The following is a 19,294-nucleotide window of genomic DNA, read 5'->3' on the forward strand; positions in this document are numbered from 1 at the left end:
CGTGTCATTTATATACAGGTAAGTTGGAAAAATAAATGATACAGTTTCCGGATAGACTAATTCGGGATAAACATGCAATCTCTTCAACTCAAAGTCCACAAAAGAAGACAAAATGAAGTTGTTTATACAAAAGTTATGATACTTAATTTTTAACACACAGACCTCTCAGTTCCCAAGATCATTAGCGGCATAACCTTTTCCCTTTTGTTTATTATTCTTCTTCCGGGTTATTATCCTTTTTTCGTTTATGCTTGTGTTCTACACATTATTTGCATGTCGGTGGCCCATAAACATTGTTTAAACCCCTCTAACTATTAAGAACATCATTTATCATGTCCTCCTCCTCCTTTTGCAGGGATCCTGTTTAAAGGATGGCGATTTGGCACGAGCACGCATGAATGAGGCTGAGGCCTGTTTTATATTGGCCGCACGCAATTATGCCGATAAGACTGCTGCCGATGAACACACAATCTTACGTTCGTGGGCTGTTAAAGATTTTGCCCCCAATGTTCCGCAATATGTGCAAATATTCAGGTAAGTTATCAGCATTCAGTCTGGGCTCCCTGGCCTTCCTGGAACTTCAGCTCCTGTCATTTGTTAGTTGTTGAGCACATTCTCTGCGAAAACAAAAACAAAGAATGTGGCCAACTAAAACAAAACTGAAAAAAGAAGAAGAGAAAACCTATTATCTATGTATGTTAGTGTGTGTATGTGTATGTTTAACCAGCCATTGTTGTTGTTTGATACCATTGTTTCTTCTGTTGTTGTTGTCTTCTCCCCCTTCCATAGACCTGAACATAAGCTTCATGTTAAATTCGCTGAACATGTCGTGTGTGAGGACGAATTTAAATATGCTTTGTTGGCTAATAACTGTACATGTCCTGGTGCCAGTACCCTGGTGACATTATTGTTGCATACATCACGGGGCCAGTAAGTATACAAAATGAAATGAATGCATCCGAACGAAACTCAGTACATTGTTACAGAATCTAACAGACACATACATACTTACATGCATACATATGAATTACTAACAACAATAACAAAAAATAACAACAGCTGATCCGGTAATAACGTGAGCAATACAGTGTGAACAATGGTCTATTGGATTAGGATAAATTAAATTTAAAGATCAAAAGGTATTCTCATAGAAGATTTTAGGTCTTCAGTGTGAAGACATTTGGTCCTACATATAAAAAATGCGTCTTCTATAAGAAGTCCACTTGGCTTCTTTAAGAATACCCTTTGATTCTATAAGAAGACCTCTTGGTTATATTATATGAAAACTTATTGTGCTTCTACAAACAGATCTCTTAGACTTCTAGGAGACTTCTTATAGAAGACCTCTTGATTTTCTATTAGAAGACGTATTGGACTTCTATAAGAGCTCTTAGTCTTCTATAAAAAGAACCATTGGTCTTCTATAAGAAAACTTATTTGTCTTGTATAAGAAGACCCCTTAGACATCTATAAGAAAACCTCTTGGTCTTCTATATGAAGACTTCTTGGTCTTCTATATGAAGACTTCTTGGTCTTCTATATGAAGACCTCTTGGTTTTCTATATGAAGATCTCTTGGTAAAACGACTTCCTGGGCTTCCTAGAAAAGACCTCTCAAATTGTGTGAAAACGACGATTTTTATTATTTGAAAACTTTATTATTTTAAGAGAGTCCGGAACTTTTGACCTTCTCCATGCGATTTTCAGTTACATGATTTAATAGATGGCGCTATGTGTATGCCATGGCCAATGTTGCGGACCCACAATAAAATGAACGGTCTTTTGATAAATTTTAAATGTTAAGGCATATGTTAAGGCGCTTTACAGGATGGGATTGAATGAAAATCGTTAGTCTTAAAGGATATGGATTTGATAGTGTAGTTGGTTTCACATAAATCTATGACACCAATGACCTTTTCAAAGGGTACTGCAAGTGTCAACTGCTGTTACGAGTTTTCACATTTTGTCCTATAAAACAATCCTCCTTCCTCTATCTAATTTTGATTATGATTTACCAGGTCTTCTTCTCCAAGAAGACCAATTGAAGATTTTTTAAACTGTTCTTCTTATAGAAGATCTCTTGGTAACCTTATAGAGAACCTCTTGGGCTTCTTAAAAAATTCTCTTAAATTGTGTGAAACGTCGATTTGTATCCTTAAAAAACTGTATGATTTTAAGAGAGTCCGAGACTTTTTAGACTTCACCATGCAATTTTCAATCTTATGGTTCAATAGATGGCGCTGTCCGCATGCCTTTGCCAGCATTGCCAACCAACAATCAAATGAACGGTCTTTTGAGAAGATTTAAATTTTAAAGCATATTTTTAGTCGCTTCATAATATAACAACGAAGGAAATTGATTTGGCTTTAAGGATAAGGAATGATTGATAGACTTGTTGGTTTCACATAAATCTATTGCACCAATCATCCTTTTAAAGGGTTATGCAAGTGTCAACAGCTGTTACTAGACATAAAACGTACCCGGTTCAATAGTTCAAAAATTATGTCATCTATAAAAATACCTCTTTTATATGGTCTTCCATAACAATGCCTCTTAGTCTTCTACAATAATACCTCTTGGTAGTCTATTAGAAGACCTCTTGAAGGTCTTCATGCACTTTTCAGCCTTCACCATACGTTTTTGAATCATTTGATTCAATAGATGGAGCTATCCGTATGTCCTTGTCAATGCTGTCAACCCACAATAAATTGAACGGTCTTTTGAAAAAGAATTAAATTTTAAAGCATATTTTTAGTCGCTTCGAAAGTTAACGATAAAAGAAATTGATTACGATTAAAACTTCAATAGATGGCGCTGTGGTCGTAATTAGGAGAATTCAAAATAAAGCGAAAACTTGTGTTTACCAAAATCTTCGAAATGTTGGGAGATATTTAAAATCGGTCTACATTTTATAACAAAATATGTATTTGCTTTAATTTTTTTTTTTTTGATTGAAAAAGAATACATTATAGAAATTTTAAATAGAACATACATTTAGGCAGAACATGAGAGCTGCTATATATAGAGTGGCGCCATCAAACATTTCCATTGGAAAATTTGAAATTTGTTTGCATAAACTTACCCAGTATGGTTCAATAGTTCAAAAATTATGTCAAAGAGAAAACGAAATTAAAATTTTGCATTTGCATATTTGAACCATGCCAATCAATAGATGGCGCTGACAATGAGCCAATGTCTAGCAATGGTCCATCGCCAGTGCCATCTATTGATTTTCAAGATTTAAATTGGCAAATACAATAATTTAATGTAAGTTCTTGAAATGTAGAAAATAAGAACGAAAAAATGCACAAGTACTCGAGTTTGCAGTAGAATATATTTAAAAAAAATATTAGTAATGACCTCTTGGTCTCTTTTTCCCTATTACGAATTCTCAGGCAATGGTCCGTCGCCAGCGCCATCTATTGATTGGCATGTTTCAAATTGGCAAATACAATCATTAACTGTATAATTTTGAAATATAGAAAATAAAGTCGAAAAGGATACATAAGAACTACAGATAGAAGGAGGATATCTTTTACAAAAATATTAGTAATGACCTCTTGGTCTCTTTTTTCCCTTCAAATGAATTCTCAGGCTCTTTTACTATAAATGGGATTTTGATACCACATTTATTTAAAATTCCAATTTATCCCCAAGCATTACAAACCCCAAATTTGTGTATGATCTCCCCCAGGTTACCCACTGTTAATGCATTTTAAGTGAACATTAATGCAAAAAAACCACCACAATCCTGTGGACTACATTAATGGTAACAACATTGCAGCCACATAAATTCAGTTATTTGCCAAAAGCAACACAGATAGTGGAGCTGCTGGTGGAAAGTAAAAACACACACTCACATTGTGGCTCTAGAGTTGAGTGGTGTGTATGGTGGCATTATGGAAATTAGCTAATGTTTTATGCAGGCCACCAAAACTAGTAGCAGCAAAATTACTCTACTGGGATATGTGGCGGGACTTTAAAGGATAATGGCCAGAGGAAGCATGACACAATACATCATTTGTTTAATCGCATTTTTTCTTTGGGGGGAACTTTTCCAAAAACCACGCCTATTGACATTTCACAGTCACTCCTTTCGAGCAGATGGGGCTTTTTTACAATAATAATTGTTTACATTATTAATTAATTTGATTACCCTTCAGTCTATTGTGGCATAATTTTTGTGGTTGTTGTTTACCTTCGCCTGTGTTTTTTTTTTAATTAAGGGGAGTCTCCTTTCATTGGTGGGCCACTTAATATTGAATGCCTTCGTAATTACCACTTTTTTGATAAATTGGTTTTTTGCTTGGTAAATATTTACATAATTTATGTCAATATCTAAAATGTATAAATGACCTTTGGCCATGAATAAATATTATTATGTTTACTGGTAATTGGTTAATTAAATTTTCTACACAAATAAAAACAAATACCATTTAACAATGGTAAATATGGCATTTGTTACGGTGAAAAAGGGAAAATAATTGATATTCGATATTAACTATGAATTGAATATTGGTAGTCTAAAACAAACAAAGGTATGGGTTAATTGAAAGGAATGCTATTTTTCAATATTGCTCATGATAGGTAATACTATCATATTTAACCCGTTTGCTCAACTAGTACATAGAATTAAATAATTTTCAAATTCAATTGTTTTCGATAACGAATATTTTCGCCTTTAGAACCAAGACATTCATAATTTTTCTAAGGCATTTGTAGAAAAATTGAAACAAGAGCCACATTTTGGGTTCCTTCTCAGTTTATTTTTATTTTCTACTACCTTCTCTTAAAAATTATCAAATCTCACAATTGATTAAGCTGGGTCTGAAAGGGTTATTTATATTTTTGGTACTAGGTGGCGTATGATTGCTAACAACAGTCATACGCAGATATGTTGCTTAATCGTTCAAATATTGTGAATACGGTTTAAGTTATTTTCGAACAAGAAAATATAAACAAATTAGGCAAAGTTTCTTTGTGATGAGAGGCTATCCTTATGTCGAAAATAGGAAATAAACTCAGAAAAGCTAAATATATATTTGTCATACAAGTAGTAATCGTTTTACGTTGCACAATAATTCTATAAAACATGACTAGACGGCGTATTATTATTGACATCAGTCATTCCCTTTTAAATATTGCACAGAAAGTAAACACAGCTTAAGTTATTCCTGAACTCAAGAATATGATTATAGAAGATCTAGACATAGACAGAGATATGTGTTGAAAAATATTCTTGTGACAATGAGCAAAACTTTCACATTTGTTCAAACTAGAAGTGTTCTTTTCGATTTGGATCTTCAGGTCTTTGATTTCAACAGTTGTGGTACCATGGTGCGTATGAGAAATGAACAAATGTATACGACCCCTATCCTATACATGGGTTATGATTAAAACTATTATTTTAATGTCTATTGCGGGACCATAACCCATAATTCGATTCCTTAATATTTATTTAGTAAGCATATTTCCCAATTTGTACCAAATATAGTACAATTTAGTACTTTTCATACACATATGTACATATTTCCTACTACCTACTTTCTACACATCTCGATCCTACACTCTAACGTTTCTCAAAATTCAAATGGTACCAAATTTAGTACTTTTCGGATACACACTTCCAAAATCACCTTCGTTTATCGTTGCAACTTTTCAATGTTTTATCCATATCCATTTACATGCTACGAAATTGTACCAAATTTAGTACAGTTTAGTACTTTTCGGGTACTTATAGTTCGAACGTTCCAATCCTACACTCTGAGGGTTTCAGATTTCATGATGCCAGGTCCATCCGTTTCTCAAAATTCAAATGGTACCAAATTTAGTACTGTTTATTACTTTTCATATACACACTTCCAAAATCACATCCGTTCCAACTTCTCACCCTTGGTTCGCATCCAAATTTCAATTTTTTATCCATATCCATTTACATGCCAAATTTAGCACATGTTAGTACTTTTCGGGTATTTTTAGTTCGAAAGTATCCATTGATACATCTATTCTATACTCCGTCAGTGATCCTCATTCCAAATATAAGAGTTGCCGCTCCACCGATTCGCCAAATAAAAATGGTACCATATTTAGTACTTTTTGTGACGTTCTAGTACGAAAATTGCAGCCCTATCTGACACCTTCGGACAAAAAGTTACCCTCACCAAAAATTTCAAGATTATAGCTTCAGCTACTTTTTCAAGCTTCTTGCCTTGGTACTTCTTTTTTCTATAGAAAAAATTAACCTCCCTTCTTTGGTGCTTCTTTTTTTCTATAGAAAAAATCCAAGCTCAGTTCCTGAGGTATTTTTCTCAATAGAAAAAAATAATGAAGCTATATATTATACTAAAACCATTTAATATCATTCTCTCATAATATTTCAAAATATTAATATTTGTTCACCTAATAACCTCTCCTCACATCTAGGGAGGGTCAGCAATCACCCGAAGAATGGCATCGTTTATATGGCAAATGTTCGGGTAATGAAATCTATCACATCGTTTTGGGTGATAGTCGTTTCTTTGGCGAATATGAGGGTAAAAGTTTTACCTATGCCAGTTTTCATTCACATCGAAAGTAAGTCCAAAAAAATCCCATTCAAACCTTTTAAGTTCAATAAACTGCATTTCGAATCTATCCCTTTTTTCCAGATACGGCGTGGCCTTGGTGGGTGTGCGTCCAGCTCATTTGCCCGAATTCTACGAGGATACGATATTGTTAAATCCCGGTCCTAGGCATATCATGAAAAAGGATGACACCTGCTATTACATGAGCATTACCAAGGAGGAGAACTCTGCATTTGTGGTTAATCAAAATCAGCAAAATCAAAATGCGGATACAATGGCGGGCAAGGAAAATGGTAAGTTAAGGCTGCACTTATATTTGAAATCCAAAAAAACCGAAACTTGTTTTTGCCATGAATATTTGTTTTTGGTTTACGGTTTGAGTTGGGTTCCCCTTTTACGTTTTCCTTTTTCGGTTTTGGTTTTATGTGGTTCCATTCTTTTGTGTTCCTGTTTTAACAATATTTCCAATATATGGAATATATAATGAAAATTATAAAAGAAATGAAATTGAAAAAAGAGAAAAAGATAAACTAACAATTAGGCAATACCAAATGTTTGTTATCCTTTTTTACTCTGCTATTCTACAAATAACTGCTACTCTATATGAACGTTACTTAATAATCATCATAATATGCTTTTGTGCTGTATTTATGTGTATTGTATGTGCGTGTGAGTATATGTGAGACTGTGTGATGAAAGTGTGTGTGAATCCGATGTTAAGCGTGATTTTTTTAGTTTGAAATAATATTTATTTTAAGTTCTAACTGCCATACCAACACATTCAATTTTATGTATATACCAATTTAAAACTTAAATCATGGTTCTATTTATAATTCATTGGGCCTCCTTAATTGTCTCTTCAAAAATTTTCATCCCCATAATTTTGAAAATTAGTGGACCATATTGAGCAATCACTCGAAATACCAGCTGAGTAAATGCAGCCAAATGCATTCATCCTTGACAGACCATCATCATCATAACATGACGATGGTCGTTTGTTTGTCCTGTATTTTTTCATGGCTGATGATTAAAAGATGAAAATTAAAGACATAATCAGATTTTCTCCCACCAACATTACCTCCTTGATGTCCGCTCTCAGTTTCCCAGCCATACTTTACGATTGTAATTCGTTAAAGTTATTTGCATACCCTGAAAGCAAAAACAAAATCCTTGAAATCGTAAAATTCTCCTCCACCAGTAAATTCATTTTTATGACTCAATCATTAGTGTCTCTGGTTGGATGTGTGTGTGAGTGCACGCTCAGGTTGCCCTCTCACCCCTCCTCCACCAATCAAACATTAAAATGCAACTATCACAAATTCCCACAAGAATCTCAGCTGAAGTTATTATGGTCAATCGTAAAAGAAGATCCACAAAAAAAGAACAGAGCTCTTATTTGTCTAACAAAGGAGTCGTAAAGGAAACGACAAACCGAAATGTCCTCGAACAAAGAATGATAAAAATCTACAAAAAGGAACAGACATTGTCCTTGTTAACAATGGGGGGAAATTTAAAATAGGAATTTTTCTGTTGAAAAGAACTGATGTTGAATTTTTTCTACAAAAAAATCGCATCCTAATCCTAGAAGTGAAAATAACCCATCCTCATTTCCTGAGAAATTTTTACATCAGATCCTAAGCTACATTTTTTCAATAGAAAAATTTCCACCTCAGCTCCTGAGGTATATTTTCCTATAGAAAATTTTCCACCTAAGTTCTTGAGGTCTGTTTTTTCTATAGAAAAAAATTCAACCTCAGCTCCTGAGGACTTTTTTTCTATAGAAAAATTCAACCTCAGTTTCTGAGGTCTTTTTTCTATAGAAAAAATTCAACCTCAGTTTCAACCTCAGTTTCAACCTCAGTTTCAACCTCAGTTTCTGAGGTCTTTTTTTCTATAGAAAAAAATTCAACCTCAGTTTCTGAGGTCTTTTTTTTCTATAGAAAAAAATTCAACCTCAGTTTCTGAGGTCTTTTTTTCTATAGAAAAAAATTCAACCTCAGTTTCTGAGGTCTTTTTTTTCTATAGAAAAAAATTCAACCTCAGTTTCTGAGGTCTTTTTTTTTCTATAGAAAAAAATTCAACCTCAGTTTCTGAGGTCTTTTTTTCTATAGAAAAAAATTCAACCTCAGTTCCTGAGGTCTTTTTTCTATAGAAAAAAATTCAACCTCAGTTCCTGAGGTCTTTTTTCTATAGAAAAAAATTCAACCTCAGTTCCTGAGGTCTTTTTTCTATAGAAAAAAATTCAACCTCAGTTCAAGTTTTTTTCTATAGAAAAAAATTCAACCTCAGTTCAAGTTTTTTTCTATAGAAAAAAATTCAACCTCAGTTCCTGAGGTCTTTTTTCTATAAAAAAAATTCAACCTCAGTTCCTGAGGTCTTTTTTCTATAAGAAAAATTCATCCTCAGTTTCTGAGGTATTTTTTCTATAAGAAAAATTCATCCTCAGTTCCTGACTCTCTATTTAGTAGAAAAAATTGCTTAGGTTAATACTGGAACCTTCGTGGGTAGTGAGAATATATACCTCTACTTAAATTAAATTCTTAGGTCCAACTAAATATTATAAATATCTTTACACACACACTTACACATTTATTATTTTATTTGCTTAGCAAATATCTCGCATCAATATTACGATTATGATTGATTTGATAATATTCCGAAAACTGATTTTTGTTCCTTTGGCATTATTTGTTTAACGCATTTTTCTTCGTTATATTTTTATTTGCCAAAAATCAACAAAAATTTTAAATTAATAATCTAATAAACTAACAACAACAACTACAATCACAAATACTAACAGATAACAACACCAACAACATAACCACTAACACAACAAATAATCAAAGAATCATAACAACAATAACAGCAATAGCAACCACATATAACAACACCAACAATCATAATAGTAGTAATAGCAATAACAACAACAATACCAACAACAATCACTACAACAATGATAACGATAGTTTATATAGTAATATTAGTACGATAACAACTACAATACCAACAATAGCAACTACTACCACAACAACAACAACAAATCTTTTAACAACAACAACAACATCTATAAATGCAATAACAAGCAATCTTTGTCAATATGTTAATCCAACAATAATAACAAGTACTACAACTACAACAACATCCATTAATACAGCAACAACAACAACATCAACATCATTATCATCGCACACGGTCCCCATACCATCCGTCTGTGTACGTGTGCCCCATAGTCTTAGTTACGATGCGGTATTGGTGGGTGGTGGTCAAAACGAATCGACTGTCGCCGTCAATGCTGCCGCGACCACAACCACCAACATCACCTCGAAATCTACCACCACCACCACCACGACCACAATGAACAACACCACTACCATCACCATGAATATGCCGATAATAGAACGGCATAGCTCCGAATGTGATTTTACAACACTATTTGTGCGTGAGTGTGACACCGAAAAATTATACATTTCGTTTTCTTTTTCATTCTCCCCCCACCCCATGGCATTATCCCCCCTTTGATAATGGATAAAAATAGTCTCCTTTAAAATGTTGCTAAAATTTAATAGTCCTGCAAAGATTATTTTTTCGCTCCCAAAAGTAGTCGATTTTTTTGCCTTGTTTTTGAAAAATAACTCCCCCCTCCTACAAAGTAGAGTTGCTCCCCCTTTCGTACCCATTTTGAAAATCACATCCTCTAGGTTTTGGTAGTTGACCCCACATTTCATAATGTTTATTATCTTATTGTCATAGATGAAGTTCAGAAGGCATCAGCATCCCCATGCCACAATTTTCATTAATTCATTTTTCAATACATTTTTAAAACACTGTGCAGTAATGGTCACAATTTTATATCGAACATGGTTATAAGGATTTTTGGCATAATAAATATCGGTATTACATAGCTAATGATACAACCTAGTGAGTAATCCTTGTTGATCATTATAACCATGTTCGACTTATATCCTTAGAATGAAAATTTTAACATACGTGTATAATATTTGTTTCCAATACTATGCATGCTTCATTTAAATCATTGGATATATTAGTTTTATTTATGTTTTTTTTCAAATATTTGGATTATTTAAATTGCAATCAAAGAAAGCTAAAAATTAGAGTTTATTTTATTATACCAAATTTTTTTAGAAAATACTTTCGGAACTGCGGTTCAATTTTTTGTATAGAAAATATCCTCAGATACTGAGTTTTTTATCTATAGTAACGGAAATTTGGGTTGAATTTTTAGGGAAAACACCCCAGGATTTTTTAAAGAAATAATCATCCTTTCGTTATGTACCGGGTAATCTATTCTATGGATCATGTCTAACAAAACCAACCTTGTTTGAAACATATTTTCTGAGTTTTTTGTTATAAAAAACAAATACTATTTCCTAAAGAAAAAAAATTAGAATTAACCTCTTTTCAATAGAAAAATTGAAAAAAGTCATCCTAATATCCTGAAATTTGGTTTAAAAGGAAAAATATTTGCAGTTTGTTTGAAATAATTGCCGAAGAAATTCTTTGGTCTCTAGGACGTCCATTCGAACCTATAAGGTGTACGTAGAAAAATATTAAAAAAATATGTATATGTAAATGCAATTTACGTTGTAGGGTATTTTTCTATAGAAGTTTTTAACAAAAATTTCTGACCGTATATTCCTGCAAATTGATTTCTTAAAAATGTAGAGGATTGCATTTTTCTATAGAAAAAATGCAATCTCAGTTTCAGTATTTTTATACCCTTTATCACACTGTGGTACAATGTATTTTGTCTTTGTGCATATGTATGTAACAGACAAAAGGAAACGAGATAGACACATGGTTCCTTTTGAGAATATGCATATAATCACTTTCTGAGTCGATTTATGCATGTCCGTCCGTCTGTCTGTCCATGTTAAAGTGCAGATCGCATTTATTATCCGAATTGGATGAAATTTGGCACAGCTCATTTATTTGGCCCAGGGACGAACCCTTTTTGAATTGGGAAAATCGGTTCAGATTTAGATATATATATATATATATATTCGTCCGATTTTTAGCAAATGGAGCACCAAAGAGTCAAATTTAGTCCTATTGGCACAAAATTTTGCACAACATACTAAAGTTGATGTAGCCTAACGTGTGCCAAGTTTTATTGAAATCGGTTCAGATTTAGATATAGCTCCCATATATATTTTCGTCCGATTTTTAGCAAATGGGGCACCAAAGAGTCACATTTAATCCGATTGGCATGAAATTTTTCACAAAGTACTGAAGTTATGATAGCCTAAAATATTCCAACAGACAGACGCACATGCTTAAATCGTCATAGAATTTTACGCTGATCAAAAATATATATTTTATAGGGTTGGAAATGATTGTTTCAATGAATTAATTAAGTCGGTTCACATATATACACAGACCATATATTTAAAGTAATCTACTTGCATGTCAATGGTCCTTCAAAAATGCGAGGTCTGTTAGGATGCATCTCTTGAATATAGCCAAAGTGGTAAAGGGTATCATATAGTCCGCCCCGTCCGACTTTACTTCTTTCCTTACTGGTTTTCTATTGAAAAAGTTTAAAAACAGATTCAAAACAGTAAGCGGAGCAGTATAGTCGGACGGGGCCGACCATAGGATACCCTACACAACTACCACGAAAAGCAAACTTTCTGCGGTTCTATATTCTGAGCCTGGGCAATATTTCGTGATATTTGCACTTATTTATATTTGGTCACTTTAGGTTTTTGTTAATTTGACCCTCGGAATATTGACCGATCATCATCTAAACAGCCGATCTAAGTATTTGGTCAGATCACCCTCACCTTGTAAAATATGTGATGTTCTGCTATAATAATTGAAATCGATCAGCGCGACATTTCCGTCCTCTAATGGAGTAATGGTAATACTAGGCACATAGTCACCTTTACCTAATTACGGATAACTCCCACATCAGAGTACATACAGCCATATAATTGGTATTATTTTGAAGTTCAACAACTCCTCTTGGATATACTATCAACTTTTCGGGTATATGTCCTTCAGGAGCAAGTATATATGCCCCAGAATAAAGATTTTGTAATTTCTTTGTTGTATTAGTTCGGCTGTAGGCTTTTTTTAAGTAAAAATCGTTTTTAATTTTGATTTTTAATATTTATTGTTTCCAATATTTCGATTGAATTTTCCAATCATCCTCAGAAAACTACAATTACATATATTTTAACAGATTTTGAAACAACAATAACAATATGTAAATAAACTTACTTGAAGAAAGTTATGTTGTCTTTAAGTCAACGTTCTTGCTTCAACTAAAGTCTAACAGATTTGTATTTGTTTACTGTGTGTCTATAGATTTGAGCGCAGTTGTCTGTGTCGGTTTTATAATTGAGTCGAGTGTCAAGTGGAGTGTTGATTATGTGCAACATCTCAAGAGTAAACCTTTTTTGATAATTACTTTCTTGAGTTAGAATTTTTATGTCAATAAAATCTGGGGTATGTCCTGCTTTTGTGCAGTGTGCTGCAAGGGCTGTTTTTGCTCTATGGGTTTGTACGGAGCTTTTTGATCCGATTAGTGCCAACATATACCTTTTGGCATACGTTTTTTTGTAATTTTCATTGGCCAGAACCCATCCCATATGCAAAATTTCGTGAAGATTGGTCCATAACTGTGGCCTGTATCGTGTTTACAAATTACAATGGACAGACGGACGGACACACATGTCTAGATCGACTCAGCTAGTTTTATAGCTGATAATATATAACTATGAATATAATCATAGTTGTGTAGGGTATAAATATTAAAAAAAAATATGTATAGAAAAAAATGCAATTTATGTTTTAAAGGATTTTTTCCTATAAAAAAATTACACTCAAATCCTGAGGTATTCTATAGAAATAATTATTAAGGAGCTTTTAGCAAAAACTTCGGACCATATATTCCTGCCAGTAAGCATTTCAACCTAATTTGAACAAGATAATAATTCCAGAAAATAATTCCTTCGGAATGTTTTCTGAGATAGTTTTCAGCTATTGTACTCAAAAAATGCCTTCTCCAAACCGAAGAAGTTCCTTAAATAATTTAAATACAAAAAATTGTAATTTTATGTACTACCTATTTCAGCAGGTCTTCTATAGTTAGAAATTCTACAGTAGTGATGGGCAAGAATCCGAACTGGTGTCCCTGTTTGCATGGATCAATATGCTCGTTCTCTGCGTTCTCTTTTAGTAAACATTTCATATGGCCGTTTCTCATTTAATCTTCAAGCATTTTCCTTCTGCACACCTCTATTCTACAGTTATATTAGAAGTCTTCTATAGAAAAAATACGTTCTCTTTGTCTCTTATACGAAAACGATTTTTGTGAACCATTTCCAGGTATTTATTTGTCTAAAAAATGACTCCTATATACAGAAGAATTTCCCGGGTCTTTTCTTTGCCTGCCCTTTGGACATAAGACCTTTTAAATAAAATATACACCTCTGACCTTCACCAGGTCTTACATATTACAAAAATCTTCTATATAAACAATACATAATCCAGACTTAACCCTTCTATCTGCATTCTACAAAGAAATTACCTTTTCGATTAGAGCGATTCAACAAATTGTCTATAGAGATAAAATATTTTTTAGATTTTCCATAGACATAAGACATTCTGCTCTAGATATTCTATAGACGACGGGGTTTATTACAAAACTATAAACATCTCAGATCTTCCATAAACTGAGAACTACTTTTCATATCATCTGCATACTGCAGGAATTTTAGAATATTTTTATATGGTCAAACATTTTTTTGAGGTTTTGTAGCCTTTATAATATTTTGTAATCATATTATAGTCAACAAAAGTTAGTTTTTTTATTTTTATCATTATCGTTTTTTTTATGCTCATATCTAAATGTTTTCTTGTTTTCTTTTACATTTCCGTTACAATGTTGTGCATGTTGTCATTTCCGTCTGACCTTTATGTGTTAGCCTAGCCATCCGGTTGCGAACAAAAGTAGAGTACGTTTACGATTTGTTGTTGTTTGTAAAGGTCTCTCAAATGTAAAATGATGTAGATAAGAATAGTTCTTAGCATAGATTTTTATTACATTTAATTAAATAGAAAAACAAAATGAAACACTTTGGATACCCTACATAATTCCCCCCTAAACGTGAGGATCCGAGACTTTCAATTGGACAATATTTTGTTAACAGAACTATTTTGATTATCTTAGAAATTTTCGAATAATTCGGCATCTAATATAAATTAGCTTATGCCGGACCATGTTGTGTGGACCATGTTGGTTATCTCGACTGTCTATATATTAATTATAATGGAGAGTTAGAAGGATGAACTCAAAAACTACATTAAGTCTGCTCGTCGTAATGTGATTTATCAAAAAAAGTTGTCAAGGAGTCGATTTGTGTATTTTTTTAGAAAGAAATTTTAATCTACGAAGATTAAAGTGGAACTTTTCATGGCCACCATCATTTAAGCTATGTATTAGTACTCCAAGACGAACCTATTGCTTATGATATAATCATCTGGACTCAGTACAAACATATAATGCCATCAACAGATATGCAAGTCCTGAAGAAGAAAAAAAAATATTGAAAAAACAGTGGATCTTTTTATGAATTAAATTTTGTAATTTTAGCAAATAATTCTATATATTTTTTTTACATTAAGTCGACTCAGTCCTTTTTACATTATAACATGTTTTTATATACTCGTACATATATTTTAAAATTAAAATTCCTAAAAATGTAATCTTATTAGCAGTTGAAACCCTTATAGCACTTAGTTTAATTAAAAATAATTATCTTCAATTCTTTCACAAACACACACACACACACACACACATTCCCAACCTTTGTGGTTGACACTCCCCTCCCACACAATTTTCATTTATCACCCCTAAACAAGAACTACAACAACAGCAACCCTAATGAGCACCACAACAAATTCTTTCAAAAATAAATGAATATAAAATGTGTTTGTGCTTTTTTCGCTTAAAAAGATTTCAATTTTCGATTTCAAACTTCTTGTTCTTCTTGTTGTCAATGTAGATTTGCAAAACGAAAATTTTCCATTTTTTTCTTCTTCTTTGCATGTTTTAATTTTTGTTTTTGGTAATTCTGTGGATTTTGTTTAAACACAAAATTTTTAAATTAATTTAAAATTGTTGTTTGGGTTAAATAAAATTAATTCGCAATTGTTTCAATTTCTTATCTTCCCCACCTTGAAATGGTTTTCCGCACTCTCTGTAGCATCGGATAATCCCACATCTGTGATAATCTCAGATTCCAAACAGAATCTCAAAGATACTGCGGTAACATCGACAAATGCAACGCAAACACCTGCAGCAACGACTACAACCACTGTCACTACCACCACCATACCATTAAGTCTGGGCGGAGGAGGAGGCGGTGGCCTCGGTAATATGGGCGGCGGCGGAGGAGGTGGTAGTAGTTCTTTACATGGTAGCTTAGGTAATACATTGGGTATCGGTGGAGGAGGAGGGGGAGGTAGTAGCAGCTGTGGTGGTGGAGGCGGTGGCCTTACTGTAGGTACCTCATCCCTAAGTACGGGTAATCATTTAGATGTCCCGCAATCGGGTAATCCAAATCTATTGAGCCCAGATATTTTAAGTCAAAGAAGGGGTAAGTCGGAATTTTTTCATAATTAATAAAAAATCTCTCTTCTTGTTTCTCATATATGTCCTCTAATTTTTGTCTTGTTTTGTTTATTTCTTTTTCCAGGGAGCCGCCGCCCATCCATTTTACCTGTGCCTGACATGTTCACCTCTTCCTCATTTAGCATATCCGGCAACGATGATGGCGACGAGGGCGATGAAAGTGATGATGAAATTGATGACGATGTACCATGGCGTTCACCATCCGAGAAAATAGCGTAAGTTGTTGAAAGCTTTCGAAACTTTGTTTCTACTATTGGAATTTTTTGTTGTAATACATCATTTTGTTGGTATATGTCATGATTTATGTAAAACATCTCATTTGTTTTTCTTTGGAAAATATTATTACCATCACCATTACTCCCTCCTGCCATTAGCAGATATGCTACATACACTTTACTAAACAAAATATATAACCACTTAATATAAAGTCGCAAACTTTGTAGCGTATAGGAAATTATATAAAATCTTTAAACAACTGTGTTAAGAAAATTCTTCTGCAAAAATAATAACCTCCCGCTTCAAGTAGCCTGTGAGTAATATATGCTGTTTAGGTTTTAACCGGATTGTAGTTCCAAAATTAACAGAGAATGGTATGAAAAAGCATAACTATCGAAAATGCACTAACACTCACCCAATTAAAAAAGTCGCATCGCATAGAATATTATTGGGTACGGACATACTAGATATATACACAACGTAGTCACCTAATGCCAATAAAATACTTCTTGGTTAGATAAATACGATTAAAAACATAATAAGCCTATATAAATACGGTGGCTATGATATGTTAAAGCTTTACTAGGAAGATAGCCAAAACTCATAAATATATAACTGTAACAAATTCGGTTAAAAATGTGCCCAAAATACCGAATGATGAGGGGTTAACATTACATGAGAGCTACCCTGAAACATGGGTCAAGATTGATCATTTTTGCTAAGGAGATTTTCTACTCCATAAGAGTATAAAATCTAAAAATAAAAAATGGTTAGAAAATGCCGAATAATACGGGTTACGGCTCTATGGGACACAAACTTGGGCCGAATTACCACCCATTTGGTTGAAAAACTTGCACCTTATATAGAGACTATCCTGAAAGGTAAGCTCATATTGATAATTTTCATTGAGAAGATTTTGTACCCAGTGAGAACCGAAAATACAAAATAACAGCTGATTATGTTGAAAAAACGTGCCCAACTGCCTCGAAATACCGAATATATGGGATGGGGCCGAAGGAAATCTACATGGAAAGACATTATATTTGTAAAAAATCCTCAGAGACCTTAAATTTGAAAAATATCTTCGAATGTTTTCTACCTTTTGAAATCTTTTGTCAATTTAATACCCTCAGAAGTCCTCAAGAGGTCCTCATGGTACCTTAAGAGATCTGATACTAAAATACAAGACCCTCTGAGGTCTTCTATTAATAAAAGGCACCCATAGGAATCCTTATTTGTAAATAATATCCTCAGAGGCCTTCAAATTGTAGAAGACCCTCAGATTTTTTCTATTTTCTGAAGACCATCAGAAGTTTGCTATTAATATTGGACCCTCAGAAGTTTTTTACATATTGCAGGATCATCAGAGGTATAAAATTTTTAAAAGATCCTCAGTGGTCTCATTCTTATAGAAAGCCTTCCATTTATAGAAGATCCTCTGAGGTAATATGTTTATGGAAAACCATTGGATGTCTTAAGACCCTAAGAAGGCCTCTAGAAAACCATTAAAGGTCTTATTCTGTATGTACAAGATATTTTAAGATCCAATTTCTTCTGTCTATTAAATAAAGAGGTATTATTCCTCAGGCATACTATTTTTATAGAAGACCTTCTGAGAACGTTTTTTATAGAAGATACTCTGAGTTAATCTATTTATAGAAGACCCTCAGAGATATGAGAGTTTTACAATAAACTCAAAGGTCCGCTATTTATAAAAGAATTGGAAGAACCTCAGAAGACCTGGAGAAAACTATCGGAGGTCTTCTCTTTTATGGAGACCACAAAAAGTATTCCTTAAATACAGTGCCTTTATAGACTATGTTCTGCAGTGCTCCATTAAATACCTTCAGAAGTCTTCTATTTAAAGAAGATCCACAGGGTCTTATTTTTAAAGAAGACCTTCTGAGGTATTATTTTGTTTATAGAAGATCATCTAAAGTCTTCTGTTTTTTGAAAAAAAACTCATAGGTCAGCTATTTATAAAAGAATCCCGGATGAGCCTCAAAAGACGTCTAGAAATCCTTTTTAAGATCTACTGTCTGTGGAATAGTTATTGAGATCTCCTGTCCATGGAAGACGTCATAACACCTTCAGTGCTGACTTTTCGAAATCTTCTGCATACAGAATACATAATATTCGTCGAAAACCCCATTAGGTATATATTCCTGATTAGAATAAATTTGTCCGTTAACCATTTTTGTCAGTATGTTTTTTCCTGTAAAATTACGAGCAATATCGGGATAGATGTTTTATATTGAAAAGGGGATATATCGGTCCATGTTTTAGCATAGCTCAGTGTGGTATTTTGAGGGTTTTAAGTGCATTTCCTTACCTGTAATATGGTATTTCCGGTTCTTGGAGGATGTTATTCATATACCCAGAAAAATTTTGAATATATTCCAATGCCAGGACATAGCATTTTGAAGAGTTTGACCGCATTTTCCGCCGATGTATCTCTAATTTAACATTCACGTACTTGGTGAATAAGAAAAATGTTCAGTGTAGGTCATTGTTTTTTTAATAGCATAGAGTCCTAGCTCCATTTTCCAACTTGGGTGTCTGTAATTTGGTATTTAATTGTCTCAGGTGATAAACAACCTACTAGCAGGTTCTTGAGGTTTTTTTATTAACAATCATGAATGCACACCAAATGGCGGAGGGTATACAAAGTTCAGTCGAATCGAACTAAACGACTTTTTTTAAAGAGGCCGACGACATTTGACGGTCAACTAGGCTGAACTTATGTCCGGAATTCTTGAAGTCTTCTGCCTATAGCTGTTACGAATTTTCCTAAATCTTCTACCTATGAAAAGCCTCCTACAAAAGATCTCTTAAGAAGGCATTCTGTCTACTAT

At 33.4% G+C, this 19,294-nt stretch overlaps 1 protein-coding gene across 1 annotated transcript in view; it reads left to right on the forward strand.

Moving 5' to 3' along the window:
- The first annotated feature begins 352 nt into the window (after positions 1-352).
- Positions 353-19,294, forward strand: part of LOC133328021 (potassium channel subfamily T member 2) — a 49,852-nt gene continuing 30,910 nt past the window's right edge. Inside the window, exons 1-6 of the mRNA XM_061536571.1 lie at positions 353-534; positions 790-930; positions 6,423-6,572; positions 6,647-6,855; positions 15,796-16,188; positions 16,288-16,438. Coding sequence (XP_061392555.1) covers positions 395-534; positions 790-930; positions 6,423-6,572; positions 6,647-6,855; positions 15,796-16,188; positions 16,288-16,438 — 1,184 coding nt within the window. The 5' untranslated portion in view covers positions 353-394. The remainder of the gene's footprint in view (positions 535-789; positions 931-6,422; positions 6,573-6,646; positions 6,856-15,795; positions 16,189-16,287; positions 16,439-19,294) is intronic.

This window comes from Musca vetustissima, unplaced genomic scaffold, assembly GCF_032173495.1.
Source record: "Musca vetustissima isolate MV318-11 ecotype Yass unplaced genomic scaffold, APGP_CSIRO_Mvet_v1 utg293, whole genome shotgun sequence".
Classification (NCBI taxonomy): Eukaryota; Metazoa; Arthropoda; class Insecta; order Diptera; family Muscidae; genus Musca; species Musca vetustissima.